General features: G+C 35.5%; 1 protein-coding gene across 1 annotated transcript; it reads left to right on the top strand.

The window, feature by feature from the left end:
* Positions 1–932: 932 nt before the first annotated feature.
* LOC129419873 (uncharacterized) lies at positions 933–12065 on the top strand. Its single transcript, XM_055175069.2, has 10 exons — positions 933–1076; positions 1665–2079; positions 5223–5436; positions 5571–5629; positions 5847–5985; positions 6196–6299; positions 9331–9511; positions 9796–9879; positions 11005–11100; positions 11178–12065. Exons 2-10 carry the CDS (start codon positions 1919–1921, stop codon positions 11466–11468), a joined length of 1329 nt encoding a protein of 442 aa, XP_055031044.2. The 5' UTR covers positions 933–1076; positions 1665–1918; the 3' UTR covers positions 11469–12065.
* Positions 12066–16260: the final 4195 nt, after the last annotated feature.

Raw genomic sequence — 16260 nt, 5'->3', positions numbered from 1 at the left:
TTATTTTCTTGGGTAGTTTTGGTATTTTTACTGAAAACAAGACAAAAATACTATGAATTTTTTTTCTTGAAAATCCTTTTTTGCAGTTTAGGCATGATTTGAAATATTTTATTAGCTACTTTTACCGTAGCCTATATGTTAGTATATGTTGTTAAAAGACATAATTATACTTAATTTTTGTGTAATATTAAACTATACCTGTCAAAATGATTTGCAGTATCCGGGTTACCGTGTTTTATTTGTTTTGGCCAATCAGAATCAAGCTCATTTCTGCGATAACAACCACCAGCTGCCTACATCTCTTAGGTACTTAATACAAAGCTACACACAAAACTACTTTTTATATTGAAATTTGCACTATTAATGCTTAGGTCTTTGGTATAAATCTACATGTGAGTAACGAGATGTCTGGATGATGAATTAAGGCATTGTTAATAGTTTATTAATCTCAGTCCAACCAGAATACAAGTTGGCAACCCTGACCAATCATAGAGCATCACTGGGTCATTTTAAACTAATTATATTACATTTTTGATAATTACTTACCACTGAACCAGTTCGATAAAACGTGATGATTATACTGTAATATAGGCCTACCGACGCGAATATGGTCTTGTATAACACACAAGTAAGGTAAGGAGCATTATATATTGATTTGAGATATTTGATTAGCTATTTTTACAGAATAAAGACCTTCCTTGGGGAACGTTTATTTTCGGTTTTAAGATAAGATGGTCATGTCACGAACACACTATTTGGTTTCATCATTTGTAATTATAATGTCATATATGTTATTAAAATATATTTTGATTTAATTTTGTGTATTATTAAACTGTAACGTTACCTGTCAAAATGATTTGCAGCATCCGGGGTACCGACGGTGTGTTATTCGTTTTGGCCAATCAGAATCAAGCAACTGTCGCTGGTTATTTCTGCGATAATACCAGCTGTCTACCTTATCTCTTACTTAATACATACACACAGAACTACTTTTTATATTGAAATTTACACTATTAATGCTTAGGTTTTTAGGTATAAATCTACATTTGAGGAAGAAGATGTCTGGGTCTGAGGAGGTGAGTGCTTGGCTGATGAAGGCCTAACATAAGGAGATGAATGTTTATAATACACATAATACAACAGGGCATATTGAAAAAGTGAAATGTAGCTGCTGGAAAATATGCAAGAGCCCAAAGTTGGCACTCCCAATCTCTTTAGGATTCACCTTTATGTATTTGTCTTGTAGTACCATCAAGCAACACTAGATGGCAGTAAATCTTCTACAACAGCTAACAGTGCTTTCATTAAGCATGACAATGCAAACATATAAAACAAACATGCATGTTACAAAGATGATCCATTTAGTTTCGTTTTCTCATTTAGGAAACTTTTAAATATAAAAACAACCATTTTATTTTTACGTAAATCTACCCTAGAGCTTCAGAAAGTGCTGCAGGGGCATTTTATGCTATTGTTTGTTTTATTAAAGTTTAACAGCTGCAATCCTCATCACTTTCATTTTATGGAAAAATGTCCATAAATCTTGCACTGAAGAAAATTATACAGATCTGTAACACCATAACGATACAAAAAAAATTATAATAATGACAAGCTTTACATTTTTCAGTCAACCTATTTGTGTAATGAGTGTTTCACTATTACAGGTGAATGACGTGGTCATGCATTAAAAGTGTGACCACTCCTTGCTGGCCTTGGCCTGGGTTGGGCACTGCATAACCTTCTCACCATACCACATTCTTAACATTCCCTTCTTACAACCCAACAAGGAAAACAAAACGCATTAGATTGCTATGAATTAAACCCACTGGACAAACAGGTGCTACTGGAAAATCAAGTATCCAGGCTCCATGACATCGGAGAAACCCAAACACTTCACGCAGAGCGCCCATGAGGATCCATGCCTCTGCTGAGCTCTGGAGATGTGTGGAGCTGCTTGGAGCGGAGCAGGAGTCGTGGGAGAGGAGAACAGGATGGAGAAGCGGAGGGGAGAGAGATGCTGGACGAAATGATCAGCCGAGAGTCGGAGGAGGAGACTGAGAGAGTGCAGAGATGGATGAGGTAAGTGTCTGGTGTCAACAAGTGATGGTTAAACCGCTGTGATGTTTCCCAGCTCATTCTTACTCAGCGTATACCCTCAGCTGTTTTAGACGATCGGTCAACTGCATTACTTTATAGCATGCTTTTGTCTAACCACACATAAAAACATACAAAGTTTGGACTTTATTGTGGTTGGACTCATTTTACGCCCACATTCATTTTCTTGTCTTTGGCTTTTTACTTGCGATATGATTTGTTTACACTGTAAACTTGGTTTACAGCACCTTAACTGTAAATATTGTATGTTATGAAGTTTTATCATAAAATACTGTATGACATACAGTATGTATTTGTTCTGGTTGTGGCAGGCATCACATTTACTATTAATTACTTATACTAAAATAAAACTAAATGTTACCCTGTCTATAAAAATCCAGGCTTAAGTCTCATAATCTAATGTTATAAAAAGCTTCAAAGTTTGATTTTAATCTTTGACATGATCTTACTCAGTCAATATTAAACATATCAATCTGTACTTTACATTATGTACAATGATTTTTTGTAAAAAAATAGTAAATCACAAAAAAATGACTTTAGTTGGGTTTTCACAGGCAGGGTCACAATGTGTACCATGTCTGTACTGTATTATAGATCAAATCTGGGTTGAGATGCGGTATTACTCTGTTAAGCAATCTCATTTTCAATAGAACATCCTTTAATCAGAATATAAAATAATCCTGGGATTTGTAAAAAATTAAGTTGGTTTAACTGAAAAAGTAAGTAACTCCAAATTTTAAGGCAAACGGGCAATCATACATGCGTGTTTCACTAGTTCGCCTGCGCATTCAGATCTTAATGATTAATGGTAAACAAACTTGGCGTGCTGTCCTCGAAGGGAGCTCTGAACATTCAGAGAGAGCGAACATGAGCCCCACGTTAAACCTCCCTACAACCAAACTATGTTTGGTTGGATGAAAGAGAGCAGTGATGTGGAGGAAGAGAGGGATGCCGGAAGAATTGCAGCTGGACGCAAAGGCCTGGAGGCTGCCTTATTTACGCTTATAATGATGATTGACAGGCCTGAATGTTTGGCTCCTCCCGAACCTACGTTTAAAATTACATTTATTAATAAGAGGGGTACTGTTACTTTCTCAGTGATCAGATTTTATTGCCATATGGGAAAAAATGGGTTGAGGGGCCACCAGACTTGGGACAGTAAGGGAAGAAACCTGAACCATCTACAGTAGCCCAGAATATCTGGTATGGTTGGCTACTTTACTTTCGCCAAGAGGGGAACACGTCAATCATGTAAAATACCCAAGCAACTAAACAATGTTAATCCTGGAGCCATCTACTTTATGACACACAACACACTGTTCCTGTAACTCAACTAGTAGAGCATTACTATTAAGATTGTAGGTTCGATAACCAGGAAACACACAAACTTAGAAAAAAGTTATGCCATAAATGCACTCTTAAATGTAAGGGTGCTTCATGATGTCATAAAGGACCATTTTGTATGACTGTGCTCCATAAAGAACCTTTAACATCTTAAGAACCTTTAGGTTTCACAAAAGGGTCTTTGTAGTCAAATAAAGTTTTTTTAGATTATAAAAAATTCTTCTTCGAGGAACCAAAAATTGTTCTTCTATGGCATCGCTGTGAAGACCCTGTTAAACACCTCTATTCCTATAGTCGCTTCAAAGGGACATTACACTTTAAAAAAAAAGGCTTTTTTACAGATCCCCTAGAGTTAAACACTTGATTTTTACTGTTTTGGAATCCATTCAGCCGATCTCTGGTACCACTTTTAGCATAGCTTAGCACAATCCATTGAATCTGATTAGACCATTAGCATTGCGCTAAAAAATAACCAAAGAGTTTAGATTTTTTCCTATTTAAAACTTGACTCTTCTGTAGTTACATTGTGTACTAAGACTGACGGAAAATGTAAAGTTGCAATATTCTAGGCTAATATGGCTAGGAACTACACTCTAAAAAAAAATGGTGTTAAATAGCACTAAAAGCTCGTAGGAGAACCGTTTTTAGTGCTTTATAGCAGTGTTTCCCAACCCTGGTCCTCGGGCACCCCCTTCCAGAAAGTTTTACATGTCTCCTTATTTAACACACCTGATTTAACTCATGAGTCAAATCAGGTGTTTTAAATAAGGAGACATCTAAAACTTTCTGGGAGGGAGTGCCCGAGGACCAGGGTTGGGAAACACTGCTATATAGCACCTATGAAGAACCATCCGGGGGTGATTTAGCACCACTATAGCATATGGTTCTGGTTTTATATAGCACAATATGGTTCTAGACAGGTGCTACACAGGTACTACATAGGTGCTATATAGCACTTAAAATGGTTCCTCTATGATTACGAACCAGTGAACCACTTTTAGTGCTATTTAATACCATTTGTTTTTAAAATGTATACTTTCATTCTGGCGTAATAATCAAGGACTTTGCTGATGTAACATGGCTGCAGCGGGCGCAATGATGTTACGCAGCGCCCGAAAATAGTCCCCCTGGTTACTTTCAATAGCAAGGGACTATTTTCGGGGCATTGCGTAATATATTTGCGCCTGCTGCAGCCATGTTACATCAGCAAAGTCCTTCATTCATATCTGCCTAGAAAATTGCAACTTTTAATTTTCTGTCGGTCTCAGTACACGATGTAACTACAGAAGAGTCAAGTTTTTAAATAGGAAAAATATCGAAACTCTTTGGTTATTTTTAGAGTGATGCTAATGGTCTAATCTGATTCAGCTATGCTAAAAGTGCTAGCGCCAGACCCAGATATCGGCTGAATGGATTCCAAAATAGTAAAAATCAAATGTTTAATTCTAGGGGAGCTGGAAAATGAGCATATTTTTAAAAAAGTGGAGTGTGTTCCTTTAAAGCGACTATAAAAATAGAGGTGTTTAAAAGGGTCTTCACGGCGATGCCATAAAAGAACCATATTTTTATAATCTATAAAAAAATGTAAAAGTGGAGTGTCCCTTTAAATGCATCTGCCAAATGCATAAATTATGCAAACACCTGTCACATAAGAAAATCGTATATACCATATTTATGCTTGGGTCAACATCTTAAATAACAACATTACAATTCTCTCTCTCTCTCCCTCCTACTCTCTCTTTCTCTTTCTCTCTACATAACAGACTGCACTGGAGAAACTGGCCAAAATGGAGTAAATGTTTGTTTCCCTTAGCAGTCGCGTGGTTGGTTCTGCTACAGGAATCTCCTCTGCACCCCTCTATCAGTTTGACTGAAGCCGGGACTCGACTGCTCCTCGCTGGCCTGCTGTGTGGAGCGTTGTGTCTTTGTTTTTTAGCTCCAAAGTTCTTCCTCTGCTATAAAGCGAAAGTAAAGCAGGTCAGGCTCAGTAACTATCTTCTATACCTCTCAAACTCTCAATGGTGATTTTAAATTTGCATGGTTTGTCAGTGCTATACTGTTATGTTTCATTGCAAATATTTGTACTGGATACTGTCGTGTGACTTTCTCAGGTGCCCCTGCAGAACGCTGAGGTTGAAGTGAGAAAGGTTGCTGGAAACCAGCAAACATGGTACGAGACCAAATTACTCTCATTCCTGCTAAACTGATCATGTCTAAGCTATTTTATGTGGTAACCAAAACCATGTCACAGACAGTGTTGACAGAGCTTAACTTCCTATCCTACCTGGGACCATCTGTAATGCACTGTAACACAATATTGTCTTCTTGCACTTGTGTTTAAACATTCCTTTCATTTACGTCAATTATGTCTTATTTATCTTCCTCAGTGTACCAGCACAGCAGGATGCAGGTCATCTCGCAGCCAAGGTTAATGTTCTGGCAGATGGCTTAGTGGTTTCTATCCTTCATGAGCCCCTGCCGGACTCCAGCGAGCCTCACATACGAGACCTCCTTACCAGACTGGAGGTTCGTGACAATGATGGGTGGTGCGTTGCCAGATTGTGATCATGTACCGTAGTAGACCCATCCTTACATTGTTTCAAAATAAACCTTGTCATTATTGGAATGTGACAACAGTCTAGCTCGATAAGTATCAGTATTGTTATTCAAATGATGTTAAAGTAAAAAAAAAAAAAATGCAGGTCTTAAAATAATAGTTTTTGTCATTGCATTCAGGCTGTGTCCCGGGCTCTCCAGAAAGGGGCCAGCAATGGGGATGAAAATGAGAAATGTGCACTACAAGATAGAGTTAACCATATAATCTCTTACCTGCAGGACAGGTGAGCTGTGCATTTACTATACCTGATCTGCATTACAATATTTACAAACATGACAAAAATTTACCATAACCTGTACCTCCTCTGTGCTATTTAAATGTATAGTATGATTCTAGGAACTACTGTTTGGCTTGTTAAGTATTTACCTAAAAATACTTTGCACCTTATAAGTGCCATTTTAGACATCAGTGCCTTCATTTTAGTTTCGATTTTATTTAGCTTAAGATTCAGATATTATTGTGGTTAATTTGAAATGAATTAAATGTGAAATTAAGTAGAATCGATCCTACGTCTCTTTAGGGAAGTCGCGCCAGTAGGCGGCCATAATTGCAACGCCTCCGGGGAGCTATTTCGTCATGCAAGATTAAAGTCCTATCTACTTGAATGGGAAAAGACTCTAAAATCACTAATAACATATTTTCAAGTTTCTTAAGCTCAAATTGCACTAAAAAAGAATTTACGCATACTACGCATGCACACTGATTTTCAAGCGCCTCACAAGACTCTATAGGGTCACTCTGAGTCATCAGTTTTTATCGATTGATGATTGGTTCTTTTAATTGGAAGATGGGACATTACGGCCATATTGAGCACTGCACTGATCCTATTTATAGTAATAGGAATGTTCAATGTTGTTATATCCAGTATGTTTGAATAGAATCTTTTTTAGCCAAGTATGTCTGAGCATGCAAGGAATTTGTTGCCGGATAAGGGCGTTCCTATAGTGCAAATATATACATACAGACATATGACAAAGCAATGCTGTGCTGAACAGGTCATAGAATAAATGCAACATGAATGCATTTACAATGCACATAAGACAGTACAGACCTAAATGAAATTAAATCCTAATTTCTAATTTTAAAGAAATTAATCTTTTTACTTCATTCTGATCAAAACCGCTCAAGATGTGTTTAGTGCCAAGAGAGGTCACACTAAACACAGACGATGACATTTAGTCCTGACAATATATAATTTAAGTTTTTTTGCACATATTTCCTGTATTCTTAATAAAATAGATTGAAAAATAAATATGGATGGACATTTAAACATCTAAGACTTTTGCACAGTACTGTATGTACATATACAAACGTGATTGACTTATAAAACATTACAGTTTGTAAATCAACATCTTGCTGCATCCTTTATAATTTTTCTGAGTCTTAGGAACGACAGAAAATTAATTGATTTAAAACGCGAGTGCTTTACAAATTTTGAAACTTTGCAACTTATGCAGAGATAACAGCTTAATACAACACGGTTAGGTCATACATTTTCTGTGATTGAATATATCCGGGTGTTTTTCACGAAATCCAGACTCAGATTTTTTTAAAAGCCCTTGAAGCCAATTTTTTTTGCACATATAGGATTAAGGTCTGAACTTACTATAACCATTATTTTTAGAGGATTTAAAAAGTATTTCCTATATAACTATTTACATTTTTTAGATTATCATTATCAAAAATTATCATTCCCGCAACATGATATTACATTAAATTTGCATTTACAAACTCATGTTTCGGTAATGAGAACTAAAAAGTTTAAACTTTTATCTGGAGATAAAAAATAAGAACTGCTTACCTGGTAGCCATCTTGAGTGTCACAGTCAATTATGTCCCTTCCAACAATTTTTTTTTTTTGAAAATATTAGTTCCTTGAGGGCTTAAACAATGATTGAAAATTGTTGCGGAGGATGAGAAAATTGGTCTTGGACACATTTATATTCCTTATTATTGTCTCTACATTTACCAATGATCACCAAATACCACATGTTTCTTTACTGTAAATGTTTATAGTATAACATGCACTGAAGCTTTTTATTTTTTAGATTTTTTAATTATAAATATTTCCATGTCAAAGAACCCAAATCCAGTCATGGACACGTTGCGGTAATGAAAATGTCCCCCTTAAATGCAGAAAAAACAACAAAATTGGTTTGTGTGATGTCATTCGAAATCATCTGCAAAATAGTACATGAAGAGATGTTTGTAACTTCTTATTTTGATTCTTTTACTTTGCATTTAATTTTTTTATCAAAATGTTTCATGACACCTCATAAGTCTAATTTCGCGAGAATCACCCATCCATGAAGTGTAAATGCCCCCCAAATGTCAGGGTTTGAGACGGGAGACATGAGAACCCAAGCGCAGACGATATCGGGGAGTGAACATAGAACATTTATTACATAAAACAAGAAAACAAAAGCCCTCGAAGGGGCAAAACTACATAAAACATGATTTATACAATACACTGACACAACATGATTAACAAGACTAAGATGAAAAACTAAACTGAATGAACAATGAGAACAGCATACATGACACAAATGAACACAATGAACCAGCACAAGACAAGAGGAGATTAAATAGGGGAACTTAACGAGGGCAACACAGGTGAGAGGGATAACTAATAATGAATAATTAACAAGGAGAACAAGGGGGCGGGGACTAGGAACGAGACACCAGAGGCACATGGCCCAATATACAAGGCCATGAGCCTCCACATGACACAAGAGGCTGTCAGAACCATCATGATAAAACATAAATATAAACAAGACCTTTATGGCAGACACCAAAACATTTTCGAGATGGGTTTAAATCCGATCAATCGCTCAAAACACTTCAGGAGGTGGTCTGGGACGCATTTCAAACAAAACTGGACATGTGTAAATACATCTGGTTGATGAAGCCACACATGTCAGCACTTTACTCCTCCCAATACATAAATGTATTTTTTTGTGTTTTGATGGCTGAATGACCAGCATCCCAATACAAAACAATAAGTATAAAGCTCTGGACATCCATCCTTCACAGTCTCTGTTTGAAATCAACACTTCTACAAAGTGTATTTAGCATATATTTAAAATATATTTTTGGCCAGAGAAATACTTTTTTTACTTTATGGGTCTGTTGCTCTGTACTAAAAGTCAGTTATGATGTACTTTTTTTTTTAGAGCATCCCATTGTTGTTTGTTGTTGTATTTGTGTGTTTCTATCAGAAGATAATAATGCTCGTCTCTCTGTGTATCTGTCAGGGTGAAGTGTCTGCGCTCTCTGCTGCAGGTCCAGCGTGAGAGTGAGGTGAGTGTATGTGAAGTTCAGTCTGGTCTACAGAAGCGCTGGGCTCTTCTGGAAAAGCTACACACCAGAGTGACCCTGAGACCTGACAGTAAACCGGAAGTGAACGAGCCGAACGCCGTCCTCACGGACACTGAGGTAAAACATCTATTGCTTCAACGCCGTCCAACATATAAAACATTATCTGTGGGCCAGTCAAAAATATCTAGATAAAATCAATAAAACGGTTTTCTACATAAAATCATCCTAAATAATGTAAAGAACATTCTGTGAAAATATAACCTTGATATCTTTAATATTGACTGAGTAAGATCATGACAAAGACTGAAATCATAGTGAAAATCAAACTTTGATGCACTCTTCTGCACTCATTATTAGATTACAAAACTATATATATATATTTGTGTGATTGTGTTTTTCAGAACTTATTGACTGAGATTGGCCAATTCAAAAGTAAAGTTCAAGAGTGCCGGACGAAGTTGGAAACTAGTATACAGCTATTACAGGTGAATACAAACATGTCCATATTTTACACTGTCGTCAAAATATGCTCCCAAGCTGTCACTGGGGCAGTACCCTTTATAAAGGTCCTAAAATTTACCATTTAGGTACAGATATGTATACCTTTGGTAATATGTACCAGTCTGAGGTACTTATACAAACTCAATATGAAAGGTGCAAAATTGTACTTTTTAAAGGTCAAAGAGTCTCTGTGATACTAGTTATGACTGGGGTAACACAAACAGGGTGGGATAAGTTATGTGGTATAGTTAAAGTAAGGGATAGTGTACAGGCAGCCGGTTGTTAATGCAGAAATAATCCCCGACAGTAATCATGACCCGACGCGAATGTGTAAATATAATGTCATATATGTTATTAAAAACATATTTATATTAAATGTTTAATATTAAACTGTACCTGTCAAAATGATTTACCATGTGTGGTTGAGCGGTTGTTTTCTGGGAATAATGGGAATGACTGGCCAATCAGAATCAAGCATTTTAACGAGCCGTGTAATAAGATCCCTTAGTATTAGGAATAGTAAAAAATTATACTTGCCTTAATAATACAATTGTTTAGTCAAAATAATCATTTTTACAGATCTTAAAAGGAAAAGTTTACCCAAAAATGAAAACTGTATTATTATTTACATACCCTTACGTCATTTAAACCTTCAATGTCTTTCGTTGCTCTTCAGAACCCAAACACAGATTTAGAAAAAAAAGTCCATAGTAACCGGAAAACCCTTCAAGCATCAAAAGGACCCAAAAGCATAAAAAAATCTTCACTTGATATGTGTCATATATTTTAAATGTCCTAAAGACATTTACTTTTTTGTTGTGGATATCACTGTTACACATTATTTTAAAGTAAACTGCATAAACAACAGTTCAGAATGAACACTGAAAGAGAGGTAACAAATCTTTATTTGGGTTCTGAAGAACAAAGAAAGACATGAGGATGAGTAAATAATGACAAAATCTTAATTTCTTGGTCTGCTATCCCTTTAATACATTTGTAAGTACATATTCAAAAGTAGGTAAAATAGTCAATCACATTTGTTGTATACATACAACACCTTTTACTGTATACCAGGAATATTGTTAAACTTTTCTGATGCTTTTCCTCAGGCACTTCGCAGCAGTCATCAGGGTCTGTCTGAGACAGTGAACACTTCAGTTGACTCCACATGGACCAAACCATTATTACAGTCCGACACAGATCTGGTAAGTAGTTACTGGTTATTTGTTACAAAAAAGTAGAAAAAAAGTTTACTGCTTTGATTTGATCTCTCCGGTTGCAGTTTTCAGAGATCCATGAGGATTTTACATCTTTGGAACAGCAGACGTCCAATTTTGTGATCCACTTGAGGGGACTGAATGCTCCTGAAGTGAAGACCTGTTTGTCTCTTTTTTCACAAGCCTCTCCTCGATTATCTCTCCCTGCTGTCCCAGTGTACATCGCTGCTTCAGATCCATCACCATCAACACATTCTGACTCTGAAGATGATTCAGAAGTCCCGCAGAAATCTCAATCCAAACTGTCTCCCTTCCAACTCCTCTGTGGGATAAGGAGAAGGAGGTCATCGCCGTGATTTTGATAGGAGGTCATCTTCAGGGTTTTAAACATAAGAATCTACAATGTGTGTTTGGTTTTTCTGTTTTATTTCTATTGCGCTTTTCACAGTTTTGCAAAGTTTGCATTTTGAAGTCAACTGTAGATACGCAAGTAAAAAAGAAATACTAGAAAACAGGAATATTGTTAAGTATATAGGACATATGACTTTATATACATATATATAGTAATGCAGAACTTTCCTAAGATATAAGGGTTACTAACTGTGAAAATAATTGTTTGTTGGACAGTTATACAAATGTATTTTTTATAAACCATATACAAAAGAAATATTTTTAATGGCCTGTTGAGCAGGTGTAGTGAATCATATATGCACTGAATGTATGCAATATTAAATTATATTATATTATATATGTTAACTTGTGACATTGTACTTATGTGTAAATAAAAACATATATTTTTATTTTTTTATTGTTGAATCGAAGGATATTCAAAGGCATTTTAATAGTGGTAACATATGATGTAATAGGTTTAACATGTCCAGAATAAACAAAAACATACACATATAAATTTACATTTGGGTCAATGACAAAACAAAAAAAATCATTTTAAAATACATGTAATGCAAATTTTTAAGCAAGAAATAATGTGTTTTGAAAAGCTGTATTAAAGGTATATTTAAATGAAATTTTTCACAGTATTTTTGATTGCCCCATCCAAAAAAAAGTCAGGTGGTACAACCAATCATTGTTTATCTTCCAGATAGGTTTTATGCCCTTCATGTGTTGTGCTGATTGTTTGTTTACTTGATAGTGACATTTAAAATTATAATCCTGAAAATGGTTTGAAAGTTATTTTTTTTTAATGAAACTAACATTTGAGAACTATACATTTAAGAACAATCATTTAAAAAAATGTATAAAACAGAATTATCTAGATTGTCTTAATAATAATACAAATAATAAGTATTTTTAGCTCAAATTTATTAAAACAAATTATTATCTTGTTAAAATGATTAATCTAATTTTATTTCATACAGACATTCATTGCAATTCACATCCTGGTTGCTCCACCTGACTTTTGCAACTTAATTAAATTGAACAGGTTTGGATGTCGGTCTCTGATACCAAGTTCATCATTATTATTTTGAATTACAATTAAATATTTTTAAAATAAAATAGCATTTTTCTAGTTTGCATTGGTTGTACCACGTGACACAAAAAAGTGTACAAGTCTAGTCATTAGATTAAAGTAGATATTTTTCAGTACTTTAGAGAAATCTAAAATCTTTTCATTCATTATTGTGCTTGCACCACTCTGATATTTGCATCCAAATATTTGTCTTAATGAGCCACTGTAAATATGAATACATTTGAGCAACATGAAAATAGCCATAGAAAATATTTGGTCTGTGATGTTATGCCATAGATGGCCACTAGAGGACACACCACAATCAAAAATAGTACCCAAATTCAACAAGGCTGCCTGCAGGTTGCATATTTACATATATAAAATAGTGCATATACAGGCATTAAATTTACTTTATTGATGATGATTACAGTAAGTGTGTATTTGTAAGTGCGTGTATTTGTACGTATTTAACTCTGTCATCATGGTTTGTGTTTAGATGTATGCATTAATAATTATTTAAAGGAATATTCAATTTTCTTCAAAGAAAAATCCAGATAATTTACTCACCACCATGTCATCCAAAATGTTTATGTCTTTCTTTGTTCAGTCGAGAAGAAATTATGTTTTTTGAGGATAACATTGCAGGATTTTTCTCATTTTAATGGACTTTAATATACACCAACAATTAACACTTAACTCAACACGTAACTGAGTTTCAAAGGACTATAAACGACCCCAAACGAGGCATAAGGGTCTTATCTAGCAAAACGATTGTCATTTTTGACAAGAAAAATAACAAATATACACTTTTAAAGCACAACTTCTCGTCTAGATCCGGTAGTGATGCGCCAGCCTGACCCCACGCAATACGTCATGACGTCAAGAGGTCACAGAGGACGAACGCGAAACTCCACCCCAGTGTTTACAACTGTGTTGAAAGAGGACCGTTCCTATGTTGTTGTATGTCAACTGATACTAATTAACGTCTTTGTGTCAGTTTATTGTTTACAATGGTCCGCAAATGTGCGTTTTATATATGTAACACGTGTATATTGGTGTATATTTAAGACATTAAAATGAGAAAAATCCTGCAATGTTATCCTCAATAACATAATTTCTTCTCGACTGGACAAAGAAAGACATCAACATTTTGGTTGACATGGTGGTGAGTAAATTATCTGGATTTTTCTTTTAAGAAAATAGAATATTCCTTTAAGTCTATTCTGAGAGAAGAAATGCTTTAGTATATTAGAAGATCATCAACCCTTACGAAAATTAATTATGGTTTTACTACAATTAAAAAAAAAACATTTTACTGTAGTAAAACCATTGTAACCACAAAATAACCATGGTTTTGAAAAAAGTTAAACCATGGTTAGTGTAGTAAACCCATGGTTTTGATGATAGTAATCAATGCAAGGGAAAAGTTGTTTTCCAGGTACACTGTAAAAAAATACGCTGCTGCCTTAAATTTTTTGAGTTGTCACAAGTTATAACAACTCATCTCTAGTCAAGATAAATAATAGTAAGTTGAAATGACTTGTAAATCCGAGTTGATTCAACAAAATTTTTAAGGCAGCAAAGTATTTTTTACAGTGTGTGTATTATTTTTAACCACATACACAGATCTTTTTGTATTTTGGTCTTTAGCTGTTTGCAGCTATGGCAGTGAGTACCAAACTCTTTCCTCCAAATCAACTTCCTATGAGAAAATCTCCTCAATTGCTGGTTCTGTGTGTATTATATCACACAAAAGGATGATAACTTTTCTCATGAGACCAATTTATTTAATTAACAATTAACAATTGATTTAGGTCTATATGATATATATTTTCAGGATCTGGGGGTCAACATATTTTAACATAACAACTTACGGCTATGAGAAAAGAGTTGTTAGTGTATGCTAGAAGGTTGATTACGGCCCCATTTTAAAAGTTGTTGATATATGAACAGATATCATGGCATTGATCAGTTATGTCCATTGTTCTCTTAAAACATGATTTTGAGAGAGAGAGAGAGAGAGAGAGAGAGAGAGAGAGAGAGAGAGAGAGAGAGAGAGAGAGAGAGAGAGAGAGAGAGAGAGAGAGAGAGAGAGAAATCAAATGGCTTAAAGGGTCATTGCCAAAAACCTGTTATCTGTTACACTGTAGCTGAACACTGAGTTAACCTCTGGATTTTCTTAATACCGGTGAACTCTTTTGATCTAAATTCAATTATCTTTACCTTCGCCATGCATCCATTTAGAGGATATACTGCAGATGTCAGTCTGATCTGACCGGAGAATATTTATTTTAGAAGTGAATGACAGGACAGATTGATCAACTGCTGATCTCACTGTCAGTCCAGTGTACGTGAAACGTTGATGGGACATAAACCAGAGTAGACATTTATTGGGACTGGATCATGAACAGAGAACGAGATCAAGTTTATTTATGCACTGACCTATGCTGACCAGAAGTGCCTCTTCAAACCCAGGATGTCTATGTCTACATGCACTCTTAAAATTAAAGAGCCCCAAAAGGTTCTTTCTCATGAAGTGAATGTTTCTATAGAAGAAACTCTGTTGCACAAAAGGATCTTTAGATTATAAAAATGTATAAAGGAATCTTTGACCTATAAGATAATGGTCCTGCAATATTTCATGGTCCTTGCATTGGAGACTTAATTCAGACCAAACATTTTTTATTTAAACATTTTTGTATAAAATTATTATGTTCATTTCAACTCAAACAGGCCTCAAAATTGCATAATTTGGTTGTCACGTCACCTTTTAGTCCTTAATTCTGTTCTGTACACACACAGTTCAGTAATTCAAGGCCTGACAACCGCATTCTACAACCGAATTAACTCCCGAAATTCCAGGTAGTGACAACCGGTTTTACAGAAACTCTGCATACATAACCGAACTGAACAACTAGTTGTTGATGAAGAATTTAATCGTGCATTTAGAAAAAATAAATGCCTTGAAGGGGAAAAGTCTTCTGCAGAAAATGACAGATGCACGAGCGTTTGCTGACTAGTGTTGCCAGATCTTGCATGAAAAATAGAGCGAACAAAAAAATTCAATAAATTAAACGAAATAAATCCAAATGCTTTACCTCAAAGATCAAAATATTGGGACCGACACCTCCACACTTTAAAAACACCAAAAACGTGATCGTTTCACGAGCGAAAAGCCATAAATGGTTAAACACCACAACGCAATGTAAGTACAAAAAAAAGACGAGGACCTGGCAACACTGCAAGACAGCGCACAGTGGAGCAGCCTCACAAAATGCGTACCAAACACAATGCCAAAACAGAGGTTTATTGCTAAACATAACGCTGTAATATTATTTTGGTCAAAGCTGTGAATGATAACCATATGAGATGGCAGAACGTTGATATGGTTACCTCTGTGTTAATCATTGCAGTTTCGGGAATGCGTCTTATTCCATACACACATGATCATTGAGGTGATTCGCTACCGCATTTAAATGCAGTTGTCATTCCCGAAAGTTTGCGGTGTGTACGAGGGTGTGTGCCTCATACATCTTGAAGAGTGAAGCTGCTTGCTCTTTGATTGCCCCCTGGTGGCTGGCTACAAGTCATAAACCCCGCCCTCTCCATTCAAATGAACGGGACTCGCTTTAAATAAAAAAATGATTATACTTCCAATAAAATTTTCCGAAAGATGGTTT

The sequence above is a fragment of the Misgurnus anguillicaudatus genome, chromosome 15 (genome assembly GCF_027580225.2).
Source record: "Misgurnus anguillicaudatus chromosome 15, ASM2758022v2, whole genome shotgun sequence".
Taxonomy (NCBI): domain Eukaryota; kingdom Metazoa; phylum Chordata; class Actinopteri; order Cypriniformes; family Cobitidae; genus Misgurnus; species Misgurnus anguillicaudatus.
Note: the sequence above shows the minus strand (reverse complement) of the source record. Positions and strands in the feature narration are given on the sequence as shown.